This window comes from Acipenser ruthenus, chromosome 3 (assembly GCF_902713425.1).
Source record: "Acipenser ruthenus chromosome 3, fAciRut3.2 maternal haplotype, whole genome shotgun sequence".
Classification (NCBI taxonomy): domain Eukaryota; kingdom Metazoa; phylum Chordata; class Actinopteri; order Acipenseriformes; family Acipenseridae; genus Acipenser; species Acipenser ruthenus.
In genome coordinates, this window is record NC_081191.1 from 36,762,036 (window position 1) to 36,776,677 (window position 14,642).

Below are 14,642 nucleotides of genomic sequence, written 5' to 3' on the forward strand. Positions count from 1 at the left end.
TGGTTTGCTTGTCTGTCGTTTTGAACTGAACTCCCGATCGCTGTTTAGCCAGGCTATTTATAGTTTAAAAACACCTAATTAAAATGATCCACGAGTGGGAAAGTTTTATGTGCATTATATAGAGACAGTTATTTTATTTTGTATTTTAGTCAGGTGTGTGTTTTTATGTGTCTCACCCCTCCCCCGTTTATAACGCTCTTCAGTTATAATGCTCATATTGTGTGTCCCCCGAGACCCGCGTTATAGTGAGGGAGCACTGTGTGTGTGTATATGTATGTATATATATATATATATATATATATATATATATATAAAAAACCATGGCAACAAGGATGGCTGAACAAAATTCTCTCCTAAGCATAGCAGCATAACCTGAGCCAACATGAATGCAGCATTTTCTATAGCAGCGCGCCTCAGTTTACACAAACAGAACTAGAAGGCAAGAAATATGTCATGTATAAAATAATAACATGGGTCAGAATATATTGCCACACAAATGTCTCTTGTTAGTTCTGAGGTAGCTCAAAACTAACTCGAGACATATTATTGTGTGGTAATATATTCTGACCCATATATCATTCTCTCTCACACATTTATCTAACAAACAAAAATAAGACTATCGTTAAACAAGTTTAGTTTAATGAAACAACATATCTGAGTGAACAGTAGCAAAGAGATTAAAAACGAGAGATAAACAGTATGTTTCTGCTCATTAAAGAGAGGTTTAAACACATCAATGTGTTGGCATTTTGATTGTATATGTTTCGGTCTTCAACCATATATGGCTCAAGAGTCATCAGCTGGATAGCCCTGGGATAAAATAAAAAGAGCAACAGGAATCCTTCTTTGAATAAAAAAAAAAAAAAAAAGCATCACCAAAGACCATTTACAGCACAAAAAACCAGTGCAAATTATCCCAAGAAGCCAACTTTGTGTCGTTTCTTCCCCAGGCTCTCCTCTTTCTGAAGGATCTCCTGTAGAGGTGTGTGCAGCGCCTTGCCAACCCGTTTCCCTGTCTTTAAGGGAGGGGGGGGGGAGGGAGGGGACAGCAGAGAACAGTGAGGATCAGCGGGGAAAGAACTGCAGTACTAATGCTTACATTTAGGTACAAAACACATCATTTTGTTTCTAATTGAAAACACATCCTTTTGTTTTTAAAGGAATATAAAACTGTTCTCAATATTCTTAGAAAATACAATTATTTTTAAAGGGGCACCAACAGATCCTAAAAGCTTTCTACACATACTTCTACTGAATTTCACACATGACAAATGTAATAGCAATACAGTAGTAAGTTGGGCAGAGAGGGGGCGGTGTTCAAGAAGTTAGATACTGTCTTATTTTTAACAGCTGTAGAGGTAATTGAATGCACCGTACAATGCTTGCTTTCAATACTGTTGGCTTCCTAAAAAAGGGATTGTGAAGGTAGATTACAGGCCCAGATTAGATGTAGGGTTAGTGCAAGACAATGCATTCATTTGCATACAGAACTGTAGTTATGATTCAAACAAACCAGACCCCAGTCTATCCCAGAGATCGTCCGGTCTTGACTATTTTGCCACTGTTTTGGTGTAATGATGCACTAATGTTACAATATCATACATATCGTGATATGCAGGTCACAAAACAATGCATCAGGATACATGTCATGGTCCTGATGCATATTAATATCAAATTATCATTTAATGATAGAGCATTTTGAACGTCAGTGAGCTATGCTGTGCTTTTGGTCTTGTATCACAATACAAAAGATACATAGTTCTATTACAATCCATCATGTAAAGAAAGTATCGTGATTCATTGTGTATTACACCCCTACATGCCACCGTCTCAAAAGGAGTTTTATGACAGACATTAAAAGTGCATCAAAAGTAGTCGGTGCTGTGTACGAGCAGGTATAACTAGCAAGGTAAACAGATGACTTTACCTCTATCATTTCAAATACGCTTTCCGGATCCAAACTGCCTCCTCCAACCTTTCTGACACAGGTGATGGTTCCCTTCCTGGTCACTGCAACAAGCAGACTTGCCATGGAGCAAGCCTTTTCTTGAAGTGTAGCGTCAATGACATGCCTGTGACCAATCTGTTAAAACATGGCAGTGCAGGGATCAGTAATTGAAAGAAGTGCAGGACAGCTCACAACTTATCCTATTGTGTGTTTGCAGACTAAATCTTTGCGCTCTTTCTTTAAAATTCAGTGCACATTGCTACCAGCAAAAGCTAGTAAACAACACATAATATTGTCAGCAGTTGTTAGTAGACTCTGTGATATGTTTCAGCAAGCTTGTGAATTAGTCATCAAGACCATTATGAAGCTTATCCATTTAGATGCTAAGATGCCTGTCTATGTAAATGGTAATAAGGGGTTTTACTCCTGTCTTCCCTTATGGAAATCCCTTGAAACAGGATTAAAAACACTAACGTTATTTGTCTAGGTGCATCTAAAGCAATGGTGTACCTTGCACAGAGTCACAATACAGGGGACGTTTTCTACATCGAGTCTCATGCAGTCATACGGGTCATCTGACAGCTCAATTTCTTTCGTACCCTCCTCATCTTCAATCATCTGGACTTTGGGGATCCTGCCAAGAAACACACACTTTATTTCTGTGTCCTTTAACACTGTATGAAGTAGTGCTGCACAAATGGATTATTCGGGTCAAGCTCTCCAGAGGTGAGGGTCATTGTTGTTGAATGGGCTAATATACCAGTCCAAGTTAAACAAGTGAAGAGAGCTGCTTGGAATTGTGTGGATTGCTGTTCTCCACAGATTCAAAGAAAAGCAGCAATCATCCCAAATCAGAGATGAATGCGAGGAGAAGTATTAAAAAAAAAAAAAAAAAAGCTGAAAACGGGCAGGAATCTGGGATCCACTGCCGTGTTGGATTTTTTCCTCAGGAACCCAAATTGAATGAAGTTAAGATTCAGATTAGAATGTATACCAAGCAGCAAATCACCCCAAATCCAAGCAGCAATCACCCCAAATCCAAGCAGCAATCACCCCAAATCCAAGCAGCAAACCACCCCAAATCCAAGCAGCAAATCACCCCAAATCCAAGCAGCAAATCACCCCAAATCCAAGCAGCAAACCACCCCAAATCCAAGCAGCAAATCACCCCAAATCCAAGCAGCAAATCACCCCAAATCCAAGCAGCAAATCACCCCAAATCCAAGCAGCAAATCACCCCAAATCCAAGCAGCAATCACCCCAAATCCAAGCAGCAAACCACCCCAAATCCAAGCAGCAAACCACCCCAAATCCAAGCAGCAATCACCCCAAATCCAAGCAGCAATCACCCCAAATCCAAGCAGCAAACCACCCCAAATCCAAGCAGCAAACCACCCCAAATCCAAGCAGCAATCACCCCAAATCCAAGCAGCAATCACCCCAAATCCAAGCAGCAAACCACCCCAAATCCAAGCAGCAAACCACCCCAAATCCAAGCAGCAAACCACCCCAAATCCAAGCAGCAAATCACCCCAAATCCAAGCTGCCGTTTCTTGACTTATTTCACTTTGATTGTTAAAATTAGCCCAATCAATCCAAATAATCATTTCATGGAGCATTAGTTTACAGGGTAGAAGGTGTTTGAATTCTCATAGCTGGAGCCCAGCAAAGGTCATAATTAAATCATTGCTGGCAGTACTGCATCAGGTACTGTAAACCAGTAAGATACCCAGGCTTGCGACATGTGGAGGTTTAATAAATAGGAAATTAAGAAGGATAAAACCTACCTATTTTCAGCTCTCAAACAATGTTCAACATAAAAATACACCAAAGTCATTATTTAGTGTTACTTCCTCCGGTTGTAGGTGTATTGTTATAGTTTTAAAATAAAACTTTTGTTTGGATAAATATAAAATGCTGACATAATGAGCAAGTACTGCAAGTACCCATTACCTGCATTCTAAAACTTTTATTCGTGTTATTAAATATTCATGACACTGTTAGGTGCAGAAAAATATGTCTGGACATCGCCTGTTTAGGAGCAAACTACCTTCAAGTGGAACGAGTGCATTCTCTTACCTTGTGTTAAAAAGTGCAGCCTTGATTGCAACGGAGATTGCATCAAAAAGGTTTCCATCACACTGCAACAGCTAGGAACCAAAAAGACAGACACGTTAACGACAGATTTCTACTTCCGGTTATTGGTATTTCAACCTGCTAAAATAGATTTTTTTATTGCAGTACTGTTATTTTCCTAGTAAAAAAGCACTAGCAAGTTTTTTGTTTTTTTTTTATTTAGAAATGACAACTCAACATGTGCAACTTTAAATTGCTGCCTTTCTGCAGATATGGTTTTGTATCAAGATGATCCATTTACTAACTTGTAGTTGACACACCCCTAGTGGTCACTTCTAAAACCATCTCAAGAATTTTTTTTTAAAGCATCCTGTGTCACTGAGAGGGGACATTAGTTAGTAAACCTGGTACATTATAGAATTAAAAAAAGTAATAATCTGAAAATGCAGAAGCAGTAATTTGCAGCGGGTTCACTGATGACAGCAAGTACACAAAACTAACAATTTCATATCTTCTCACAAGGGGTCAGTATAACATTCTAATGGATGTACGGTGGCACTAACAAAAAGGTTTAAAAGAAAGTGACTTTCTATAGCCTTTATACACAGGCACTTACCAGTACATCTACATACAAGGTCCAGCAGTGTTCCATGGGACAAATGCAGAGGGACTTGAGGTCTATGTTGTGGCCATTATCGAAGACTCTGTACAATGTGTTAGCAATCTCTGTGCCAAGGTCTTCCCCTCCTCGACCTTCAAATTCTGGAGTCGCATTTGCGGAACTGGAAAGAAGATAATGAATATTACAAAGGAAATGCACAGAAAAAGAAGGACTATTAAATGATTTGTTTTTGGGAGAATACGTTTGGACATTTTCAGTCTTTTGCACCACGTCATTTACCCTGTCACAAATCATACAGTAGATACAATTTAAAAAATAAAACCTTTCATAAATCAAAAGATTTCCTTCTAGGGGGCAAATACAGCCCTCTGTTTAAAAGTAAAGTGCTTTCTTCAATTCACCGACGCTGTTAAAATAGCAGTATATAATAACACAATCATAATTTAAAAAGTAGACATTGGGTGTATTTATTGCAGATCATGGCTGTTTTTGTTATATCGTCATCTAATCAAAACAATAAATGTACAAAAAAATGATTAGAAAAAAAGATCAGGGGGGCTCCCGAGTGGCGCATCCAGTAAAGGTCGCTCCACGTTGAGTGCAGGATGTGCCCTATAGTCTGGACGCCGTGAGTTCGAGTCCAGGCTATTCCTTTGCCAACTAAGGATGGGAGATTCCAGGGGACGGCGCTCAATTGGCCGAGTGCTGCCCGGGGGGAGGGAGGGTTAGGTCGGCCAGGGTGTCCTTGGCTGACCGTGCACCAGCGACCCCTGTAGGTTGGCCGGGCGCCTGCAGGCTTGCCTGTAAGCTGCCCGAGAGCTGCGTTGTCCTCCGACGCTGTAGCTCTTGGGTGGCTACATGGTGAATCCGCAGTGTGAAAAAAAGCGGTCGGCTGACGGCACACGCTTCGGAGGACAGCGTGTGTTCGTCTTCGCCCTCCCGAGTCAGTGCAGGGGTGGTAGCGGTGAGCTGAGCCTAAAAATAATTGGCCATTCCAAATTGGGAGAAAATAATAAAAAATAATTGATACTTTCAGCAGATCTCAGTTGTTAATAAAGGATTGCTTGGTATGGCCTTTAGTTATTATTATTAATTTCTTAGCAGACGCCCTTATCCAGGGTGACTTACAATTGTTATAAGATATCACATTATTTTTACATACAATTACATAATTTTTTACATACAATTACCCATTTATACAGTTTGGTTTTTACTGGAGCAATCTAGGTAAAGTACCTTGCTCAAGGGTACAGCAGCAGTGTCCCCCACCTCGGATTGAACCCACAACACCCCGGTCAGGAGTCCAGAGCCTTAACCACTACTCCACACTGCTACCCGATGTAGATACAAAATTCACTCGCATCACACGCATCACTCGCTTCCAGTGTAGACCCACTTTTAGAGAGACAGGAGACTTGAATCTGGGTGTGAGAGTTAGGGATGAACCGGTATAGATATTGTGCACACCTAAAGTGATTGTAGTTAAAAAATATTTATATAAATCATACCTGTTTTTCTTTCATTAGCTACCTAAGTCTCAAATGTTCCGTTTTGAAGAAGCAATAGCAAATATGTATTTTTATTTTATTTTAAAACGTTATCTCAGGTTCCATGCCTTATTCTCAGGAAATCTGTCACACTTACATTTCCTTTGTCATTTCACATCAGCAGTGTCTTCTGGGTCAAATATTATTGCATATTTGAGACCTACAATCACTTTAATGGTCAATCCTAATTTGAATCTTTGTCCTGAGTTTTCAGCATTGAACATGATATATTCAACATTAGCTGTGCACTACTCCCAATCCAAACTCTTCCCTAACAGAAGGAAAAACTGCCCCAAAATGCATTACATCAGTGATAGCTATGCTAACCACACAAAACATGTACAATTTCATCAATCTTGCTACCATAAACTGGACTTCAAATTATGATGACAACGGGGTACCAGAGCCAAGAGAAAAACATAAAAAATGAGCAGTGTCCTATTGAAGGCCAGATTAACCCCAGAGGATATGTTTTCATTCTGCAAGACTGTCTTCCACAGCATAATCTTCATCTGTCTCTGAAAAATAGATCATGTTCACTGCTGAAAACCTAGAACACAGGTTCAAGTCAACCTTGACCATAAAGGACACACCACGCCTACACACAGATTCATACCAGTTTACCAGAACAGGCTTCAATCCTCTTGCCTTTCTTTACTGCATCAGATACGGTTGTGACAATCCCTTGGTACGGCTCAGTTGAAAGCAAAAGGAAAAGACACTGGACATACAAGAAAGGAGGTTTTGTTTCGTGCATATATACAGCTACAATTTGGATTGGGATGATTGAAAATCTCTGAAGAATTGGGAGACTGATTTATTTATCAAATCCAAGCACCCACGTGGGAATTCAGGGCAGTATCTCTGGCTAGAGATGAATGAGAAATGCTGGATTAACCCTTGAGACACGCATGCCCAAGTCTCACTTGGGCAAACAAAAAAATATTACCTTCCTGTAACTGTACATGTGAAGCAGAGACTTTTACCTTTCCATATCATTCCTTTTCCAATTTGTATTATTGGGAGTTTTTCCCCAAAGGTCAACAACTTTAAGGGGTTACTTCAAATGTGTTATTAAGTCGCCTTAGATAACGGCATCTGCTAAATAAACAAATAATAATAATTAATGTCATTTTTTGATTTCTCATGAAATTTTCAATAAAAAAAGACACCTAAGTCTAGCTCAAATAGTTTTTGAGTTAAAGATCGATTAAATGTTGGTGGGTCCAAAATCAACCATATAATGACCGCTTGACCTGATAAACGCTAAAAACGTTTTGGTTTTTTTTGCCCTTTTTTGTCCCAAGTTTGAAAAATCAGAGATGGTGTAAATCCAATATTTTTGGGGTGATTTGTCATGGAATGGCCCAACCGCATTTTATCAACATAGGGTTAATGACTGGTTGAGGTCATTTAAAAAGTGAGATATAACAGGAGAAGGAGGGGGAAAATGCACAATTGTGTATATATAAAATGAAACCACTTAGTTGCAGGAAGGAGCAGTATTGTTCCTACCAGTTTTATACCATTAAAAATCATTGTATTAGAATTTCTAACTTTACTTACCAGTCTACAAAAAACTCCAGACACCCTTCATTGGGTTTCTCCAGCTTGGGTCTACTCATTTCTGCTTTCACGCCTACTAGAATGTCAGTGTGTCCCTGTGAAAAAGCCAATTGGTGGGGGGGTGGGGGTTGGGGGGGGGGGGGGATTTTTATTTAATCTTAAACAAAACTCCGCACATAAACCTGGACCTGAGGGTAGACTTCATAATAGTACCTAATCACTTATTGTGCTGTAGGTTGCATTGTCCAATTGTAGTTAGTAAATCTTATACAACACAGGACAGAATTAGGTACCAGGAAACATTAAAAATCACCCTGTTTTTTTAACGGCACTGTTGTGACTTGTTACAGTGTAGTCATAGAACTTCTGAGTCGACAAAGTATGACAGAGTTCCATTAGCAAGGAACACACCACAGCACAGGAAATTACAAACACAAGTTTACGTGTTGCTACCTGAACTACGCTTAATAAAATCATGCTTATCATCTTACTGCAAGTAGTCATAGGGGAATATCTTTAGGATTAAGAATCATGTCTAAGCAAGCAGGTTTCAAGATTAAACTGTTCAAACAAACGGGTCTGTTAATAAGGTCTGCTTTCTGGTAGGATTTACAGAATGATTAAATACTGAATAACATATACAACACAATGCAAAACACTTTCGTGTAAAATTGAACGGACTCCGTAGCTACCTGAAAAAACTTACCAGTTTTACTCTGGCAGAACCACTTGTGTTTGACACCACATCAGTTTCAATCTCCATATGTCGGTAATCGTCGCACCCACGCCCATCTACCCGCAAGTCATCCTAAACAAATTTACAACATTTTACAAACAATAAACGTATATAATAATATCGACGAGTGGACTACATAAAGAAACCAATCCAGCTACGATCATAATTAGAATGTAGGATTAAATGATATATCCTACTTTGCAGCCGGTGAACCTGACTCATAAGTGGAGAATTTTCACCTTTCTAAGTTTTTCAATCTGCTTTTAAGACTGCTGTTTAATAACTCAATTCCTCCCATCCCCTGACCCACCCAAATCGCTGATACATTTCAAACCTTTACCTGCACACCGTGCATGATATACACTTTCTCTGCTTCGCTCACTTGCACAGCAGCCATCTTTGAAACACAGAACACATTGGCGATTGCGCAATGTTTTGAACCCCAACAATACACCTTGCAAAATACATGTCATACAGTAATGCGAATTACTAAATGCATTACTAAGCTTATCTCATGCATTATGAGTTTAAAAAAGAAAATAGTGTATATAAAGATTTAAAATATTTTTACTCAGGCGCTGCAAGAGACAGACTACATCCTGCATGGGGCTTTGGTAACCAAGGAGACAACCTGTAGTCCCACTTAAACAGACTGTGCACAAGTTTGGAAAGCCCATGCCCGCACTTACCAATGATGCCGCGGATATATAATCCAAATGCTTAAAAATGTTCAGTTCTTCTACATGCATGAAAAATGATAGAAACTTAAAATGTGGAATCTTTATCCATGGTTTGTTAGCGTCGATTTAATTAATTTATTTTACATTCATTTATTGTTTTGGTTATGGTTTATTTAATTATTTTATTTCTTTTGAAATTGGGTTGATTATTCATATTGTAGCACGTGCTGTAAACGTAATATACCAAATAATTTGACTTTGTACTGTAAAGTGTTTTGAATTGTTATATATAAAATAAACATATTGTTTGGTTTATATCAAAACAGTTTATTCTAGAATATGTTTCTTGTTCTATCCACTGATTATCAAGGGTTATCAACTCCGGTCCTCCGGGATCTCCAACTATACAGATTTTTGATCAAACCAGAAACCAATTGTTTATAAAAAATATATATAAAAATCTACACTGCATTCCATATATAACTCACATGTCCTAGATTTTAGTATTAGGACATTTAAGTGTTTAGTATTCAATATTAAACGGCTTTACGCATATGTATTTATCCCGGCCCAAAACGGATTTGGGTAAAAAAAAAACAAAAAAAAACAAAACATGGCACAGATAGCAAGTTGGCATGTTATCCAATTAACGCAAATTGAATACGTAACTGGGATATTTCAAAGGTTAAAATCGCTTTAGGCCACTTATTTCAAAGTTGTCACTGAGTGGGATCCCCCTCTACGTCACCCATATGTTTCTATCCCAGCCAAATACTAGGATTTTGCTGTACCACTACCAGACTTGTAGGAGTCCGGGACTCGGGAGCGGATGAGCGCTCTGGGAGTTGTGGGTAATAATTTTGAACAGAGAGTGGGAGAGAGAGATATACAGTGGATAATCAGATGGCAGAGACAAATGTGATTTACAAGTATTACAATAGAAAATGCAACATTCAAAAAATTATTATATTTTATACTATTATTAGTAGTAATACTACTGTACCAACCGTCCCCATTTTCCCAAGACAGTCGTCTTTTTAGGTAGCATGTTCTGGTGTCCCCACAAGTTTAATTAAATCTTATTTTTGTCCCGCTTTTGTCTAGTTATCCCATTTTTCATGAACGTCTGTGTTTGACCATAGGTTCAACTTTAATTAAGCAGCACCCTGACGGACGGAGGTAAATCTAAAGCTAACTGGCCCCATAATCCCCCCCGCACCCCCAAAAAGATGCTTTTAGACAGGACAAGTTTGTAAAATTGACCCTTAAGTGCAAGAAATTAATCTGTAAGTGAAGTGTTAAACCTTTGCTAAATTAATACTGTTGCTTAATTATCAGGAATTAAGTGCACATTGAATGCAGGTGGGTGGTCGGGTTGGACAACAAAGTTCGGTACACAAAGAAAGTTTTCATACAAATAGGGTCTAACAGCCAGCAGAGTAGTCCAAACAATCCAAATCATACACAGGTATCCAATAATTCTCAGTTCAGTAATCCTCCATCTCTCCCCCACATCGATCCAGCAAAGTTGTCTCACTTCCAAACACAAAGGTTTCCACAAAAAAAAAAACACAGGGGTCTTCCCCATGACAGTCTCTCTCTCTCTCTCTCTCCTCACACAGGTTTCTTCCCCGTGACAGTCTCTCTCTTCGACCAGGACCAGGACCAGGACCAGGACCAGGACCAGGACCAGGACCAGGACCAGGACCAGGACCAGGACCAGGACCAGGACCAGGACCAGGACCAGGACCAGGACCAGGACCAGGACCAGGACCAGGACCAGGACCATCTCCATCTCTCTCCTCACACAGACTGGAGAATGCTCTGACCAAACATTTCACCCTGTTTAAATACCTGCCTACTAAATTACAGGCAGGTGATACTAATTAAACTAAAAACAAATTAACAGGTAGTCAATTAAATTCAATAAACTAATTACATCGTGGCTGTGCAAACACAGCCACACACATGTTCATCTGGCAGGGACAGAAATGAACCCTGTCCCTGCCAACTACCAACATTTTCTTCAGGCAGGGATTTGCCCTGCCACAGTATTTTATATGGGAGATCAGATATATAGCATAAAATGTAGAACAACAACTAGAGCTCACACTGGATCTTCTAGATATTATTAAACCGAGGTGAGGAAAAGTTTTCATTGAAAGAAAACTCAGAATTCTTTGACTTCAACTTAATCCAAAGAAGAATGCCTTATGTCTTAAATAAAAGTACACGTGAGGTTATTTGATTTTTTTTTCTTACTATATGACATGTCTTGAGTTCACTCCTCATTACTGCAGACTGGATGAGTGTGGAAACTCTTACTGAGTTATAGTCTTTACAAATGATGCCATCCCAGATTTAGGCTTTGGACAGTTGGTGACTTTAAATAGCAGTAGTGCATCAAAATCAATTTTGGGCTAGGATAAAAACATATGAGGATCCCCCTGTGTGAGATTCAGCTTTGAAATTAGTGGGCCAAAGCGATTTAACCCTTGAAATGCCCCAGTTATTCAATTTGCGTTATTAGCCAACTTGCAATCTGTGCCATGTTTGCCCGCTGTTTTTGTATCAAAATCTGTTTTGGGCCGGGATAAATACAGATGGGGGACGTAGAGGGGTTCCCCCTCTGTGAGAATCAACTTTGAAATTAGTGGCCCAAAGCAATTTAACCCTTGAAATATCCCAGTTACTTAATCAATTTGCTTTAATTGGGTAACATGCCAACTTGCTATCTGTGCCATGTTTGCCCGCTGTTTTGTACCAAAATCCGATTTAGGCCAGTGTAGTGTTATTTTCAGGTACGCAGATAAAGAGTGGTACGCAGCGCACTGCGCTTGCTCGCTCATGCCAACACAACTTCTAAACAACTTCTGCTTAGAAAACATGGAAGTGCCCATTCAAATCTACGTTACGCTGTTTTCAGTCTTTTTCAAATTTTTAAATTGAATTTGTCATATTTTTCCACCATTAAGAAAATAGCATGTGAATATTTATCATATGCACTACATTGGGTCTGTACGTTTTTTTTACTTCTGAAAATCTCACAGCGTACCACTTTCTAACATTACACGGGTCAAGTTTTGGTACACGTACCACATTGTGACGATGTAGGCCTACCACTTTATAACACTACACCTGGATAAATACTTATGGTTAAGGTAGAGGGGTGCCTCCTGTGTGAGAATCAACTTTGAAAAAGTGGCCCAAAGCGATTTTACCCTTGAATACCCCAGTTACTTATTCAATTTGTTAAATTTGCGGGATGCGAATAAAGAAGCTGGAATGCGAATAAGCTGGACGAATATTTAAGAAGCCAACTTCAGCATCGTACCTTTAAAGTATACTATATATCATAATTAAATCACAGATATGTGTATGTTTACGTATTTACGCGTAACTCAGTTATTATTTGGAATGTTATATTGAAAAACCAGAACTTAATTTGAATACATTTTAACTAATTTTGTCTCATACACACACCAATAGTGCTGGTTGTTTTGACGCGTATTAATAACGTTTGTTAATATACTTTTATAGGGGCGGAGGGTGGACGAAATTTGGCAGGGGGTCGGAGTTTGCTATAGCAGCGGCTGCTATAAGGAAGGAAGTTTGGGAGCGAGACACAGGGTGCGTTCACGCCACGCAGACTTTCGCCATTCTGCACAGAATCGGACTTTGCTAAGTCTGCGCAGATTCTGCAAAGATTCTGAAAATGCATTGGCTACTTGCTCCGATTCTATGCAGAATGGCAAAAGTCTGCGTGGCATGAACGCACCCTTTGGCTTCAACAAGTTAACTGCTGCCAGAGACAGGAAGTCTTGCTTCTGCTTCAGACTTCCTGGTTCTTGTTTGAGAAGGGTGCATACACAGGAGGAAGAGGCCGTACTTGGTTCGAGAGAATGTGATATTCTCCTTATGTGTAAAAGAAGAACATATAGTCGAACAGATCTGTATTAAAACCGCAAATATATTGATATTTGAAAAGGAAGCGTGCGTCGGTATCAGAAAAAGGGTGGTGGTCGAGAAAGGGTGTGCGACGTTGAAATTTTGTTCCACACAGCAGTGCAGTTTGGGTGTTGATACAACAAAACATATTGCGGGGCAGCTCTTTGCAGAACAGCGTCATCCATACACAGTAAAACAGGTACGTATGATCGTTCGTTTCAAAATATCTGTCAGCTGTCATCGCATGGAAGGGGAAGTTATTTTTCGTTCAAGGTTTTTGTTATGTTATTCCCTAGAGATTCTGCTCTGAAATTCCATTTTGAGTTTGTACTGCATTGGCAATGCTCCCTGCGTTTGCATGTTGTTAAGTAAACCGCTAAATTATACAGCATGGTGATACAGTAGTACAGAATGTAACAAAATAATGATTTCCCCCCGTTTTTCTATATGTGTAGAATTTGATACATCTCTCTACAGTAATTCACATTCATTAGTACTACCACAAATCAGTTTACAATATCCATTCATCCATACTGTGGCTTAATGCCTGCATGGCTTGACTTGTGTAACAACGTATATCCCTGAAGGTAGTAAGCAGCAGCAGAGACAGCAAACCCACCTGAATGTTTCTTGTGAATGGCATTTGGTGCACCATGCTGGTTGGGGTTGGGAATAAGGACAGTCGCCTACAGTACTCACCTGAATGTACATACCTGTGCACCGTCTTAGACTTTCTCAAAGCACACAATATAAAATGAGGGAGGCCTAATTGTAACAAATAATAATTTTTTATTGCTAATTTTATTGGCCTAAATTAATTGCATTAAATTATACAATAATTAATATATTTATTATCATTAATTTGACCTTGTCAGTTGTTTGCACGGCTATCTGTCATCTCCTATATTGCCACAGTGCAGTTCGATGCATTAATATGCAGTAGAATGGTTCATGGGGGTTAACCTGCATCACAGCTCAGTATCTGTTCTAAACAAGGATTAATATTGTTCTTTTGGAGAGCTTTCCCATCTGAATACTACAGTCCACAGCCTACCAATGAGGCTTTATTTTATTTATGTATAGGAACAGACAAAAACCTCAGGACACATCTACATATGAATTCGAGAAACATTACCATGTTTTGTACTGAGAGTTAATTGCAGGAGAGGACAATTTCATCTTCCACATTGGAGACCCATGGTAGCTGCACAAAATGCTAAATATTCCATGTGTATACTCTTCTGTAACATTCTAGAACAAACTAAATGCCTTGGCTCTCATCATAGAACGTCTGTAGTTTCAGTCACTGTTTTTTGTATCCCATTATGACATCTAGGAGGATGGTTTACAATTAAATCTGGTGGTCGTCATTCAGGGAGATTCTAGTCCAGTTGTCTGATTACACCACCGTTTCTTAGAAGTCGCCAGACTTTAGTGTTCCAATATGAAGGAGTGTAGGTTCATCTGCTTCATGTCACCAGTGGCTCATTTAGTAAAGCCACTACCCTCCAGTGAGCCA

The 14,642-nt window shown here is 39.3% G+C and overlaps 2 protein-coding genes across 8 annotated transcripts in view; one reads left to right on the forward strand and one right to left on the reverse strand.

The window, feature by feature from the left end:
• Window positions 1–622: 622 nt before the first annotated feature.
• On the reverse strand, window positions 623–13,794 carry LOC117435648 (exosome complex component RRP42-like). 4 transcript variants are annotated; one of them, XM_059012846.1, is made up of 8 exons: window positions 13,743–13,794; window positions 8,466–8,567; window positions 7,760–7,854; window positions 4,641–4,806; window positions 4,028–4,098; window positions 2,459–2,582; window positions 1,928–2,083; window positions 623–1,016 (listed from the first exon to the last, which is right to left on the reverse strand). In XM_059012846.1, exons 1-8 carry the CDS (start codon window positions 13,776–13,778, stop codon window positions 912–914), a joined length of 855 nt encoding a protein of 284 aa, XP_058868829.1. In that variant the 5' UTR covers window positions 13,779–13,794; the 3' UTR covers window positions 623–911. The 4 variants fall into 4 exon arrangements, with proteins under 4 accessions (XP_058868829.1, XP_058868831.1, XP_058868830.1 ...); XM_059012848.1 differs by lacking the exon at window positions 13,743–13,794 and adding an exon at window positions 10,591–10,706; XM_059012847.1 differs by lacking the exon at window positions 13,743–13,794 and adding an exon at window positions 10,183–10,206.
• LOC117435388 (palmitoyltransferase ZDHHC3) overlaps window positions 12,908–14,642 on the forward strand; it is a 38,607-nt gene continuing 36,872 nt past the window's right edge. For 2 of the 4 annotated variants that reach the window (XM_034058496.3, XM_034058495.3), the window contains exon 1: window positions 12,908–13,322. The gene's annotated coding sequence lies outside the window, so the exon portion shown is untranslated. The remainder of the gene's footprint in view (window positions 13,323–14,642) is intronic. The other 2 variants (XM_034058493.3, XM_034058497.3) reach the window with 2 other exon arrangements.

Excerpts from the sequence above, each read along its gene's own strand:
- LOC117435648 (XM_034058986.3), bottom strand. The coding sequence starts at position 8,892 with ATGGCTGCTGTGCAAGTGAGCGAAGCAGAGAAAGTGTATATCATGCAC. Across the intron at positions 4,807-7,759 it reads CTGGAGTTTTTTGTAGACTG|TTCCGCAAATGCGACTCCAG; the intron begins GTAAGTAAAGTT and ends TCTTCTTTCCAG. Across the intron at positions 1,017-1,927 it reads GCGTATTTGAAATGATAGAG|ACAGGGAAACGGGTTGGCAA; the intron begins GTAAAGTCATCT and ends CCTCCCTTAAAG.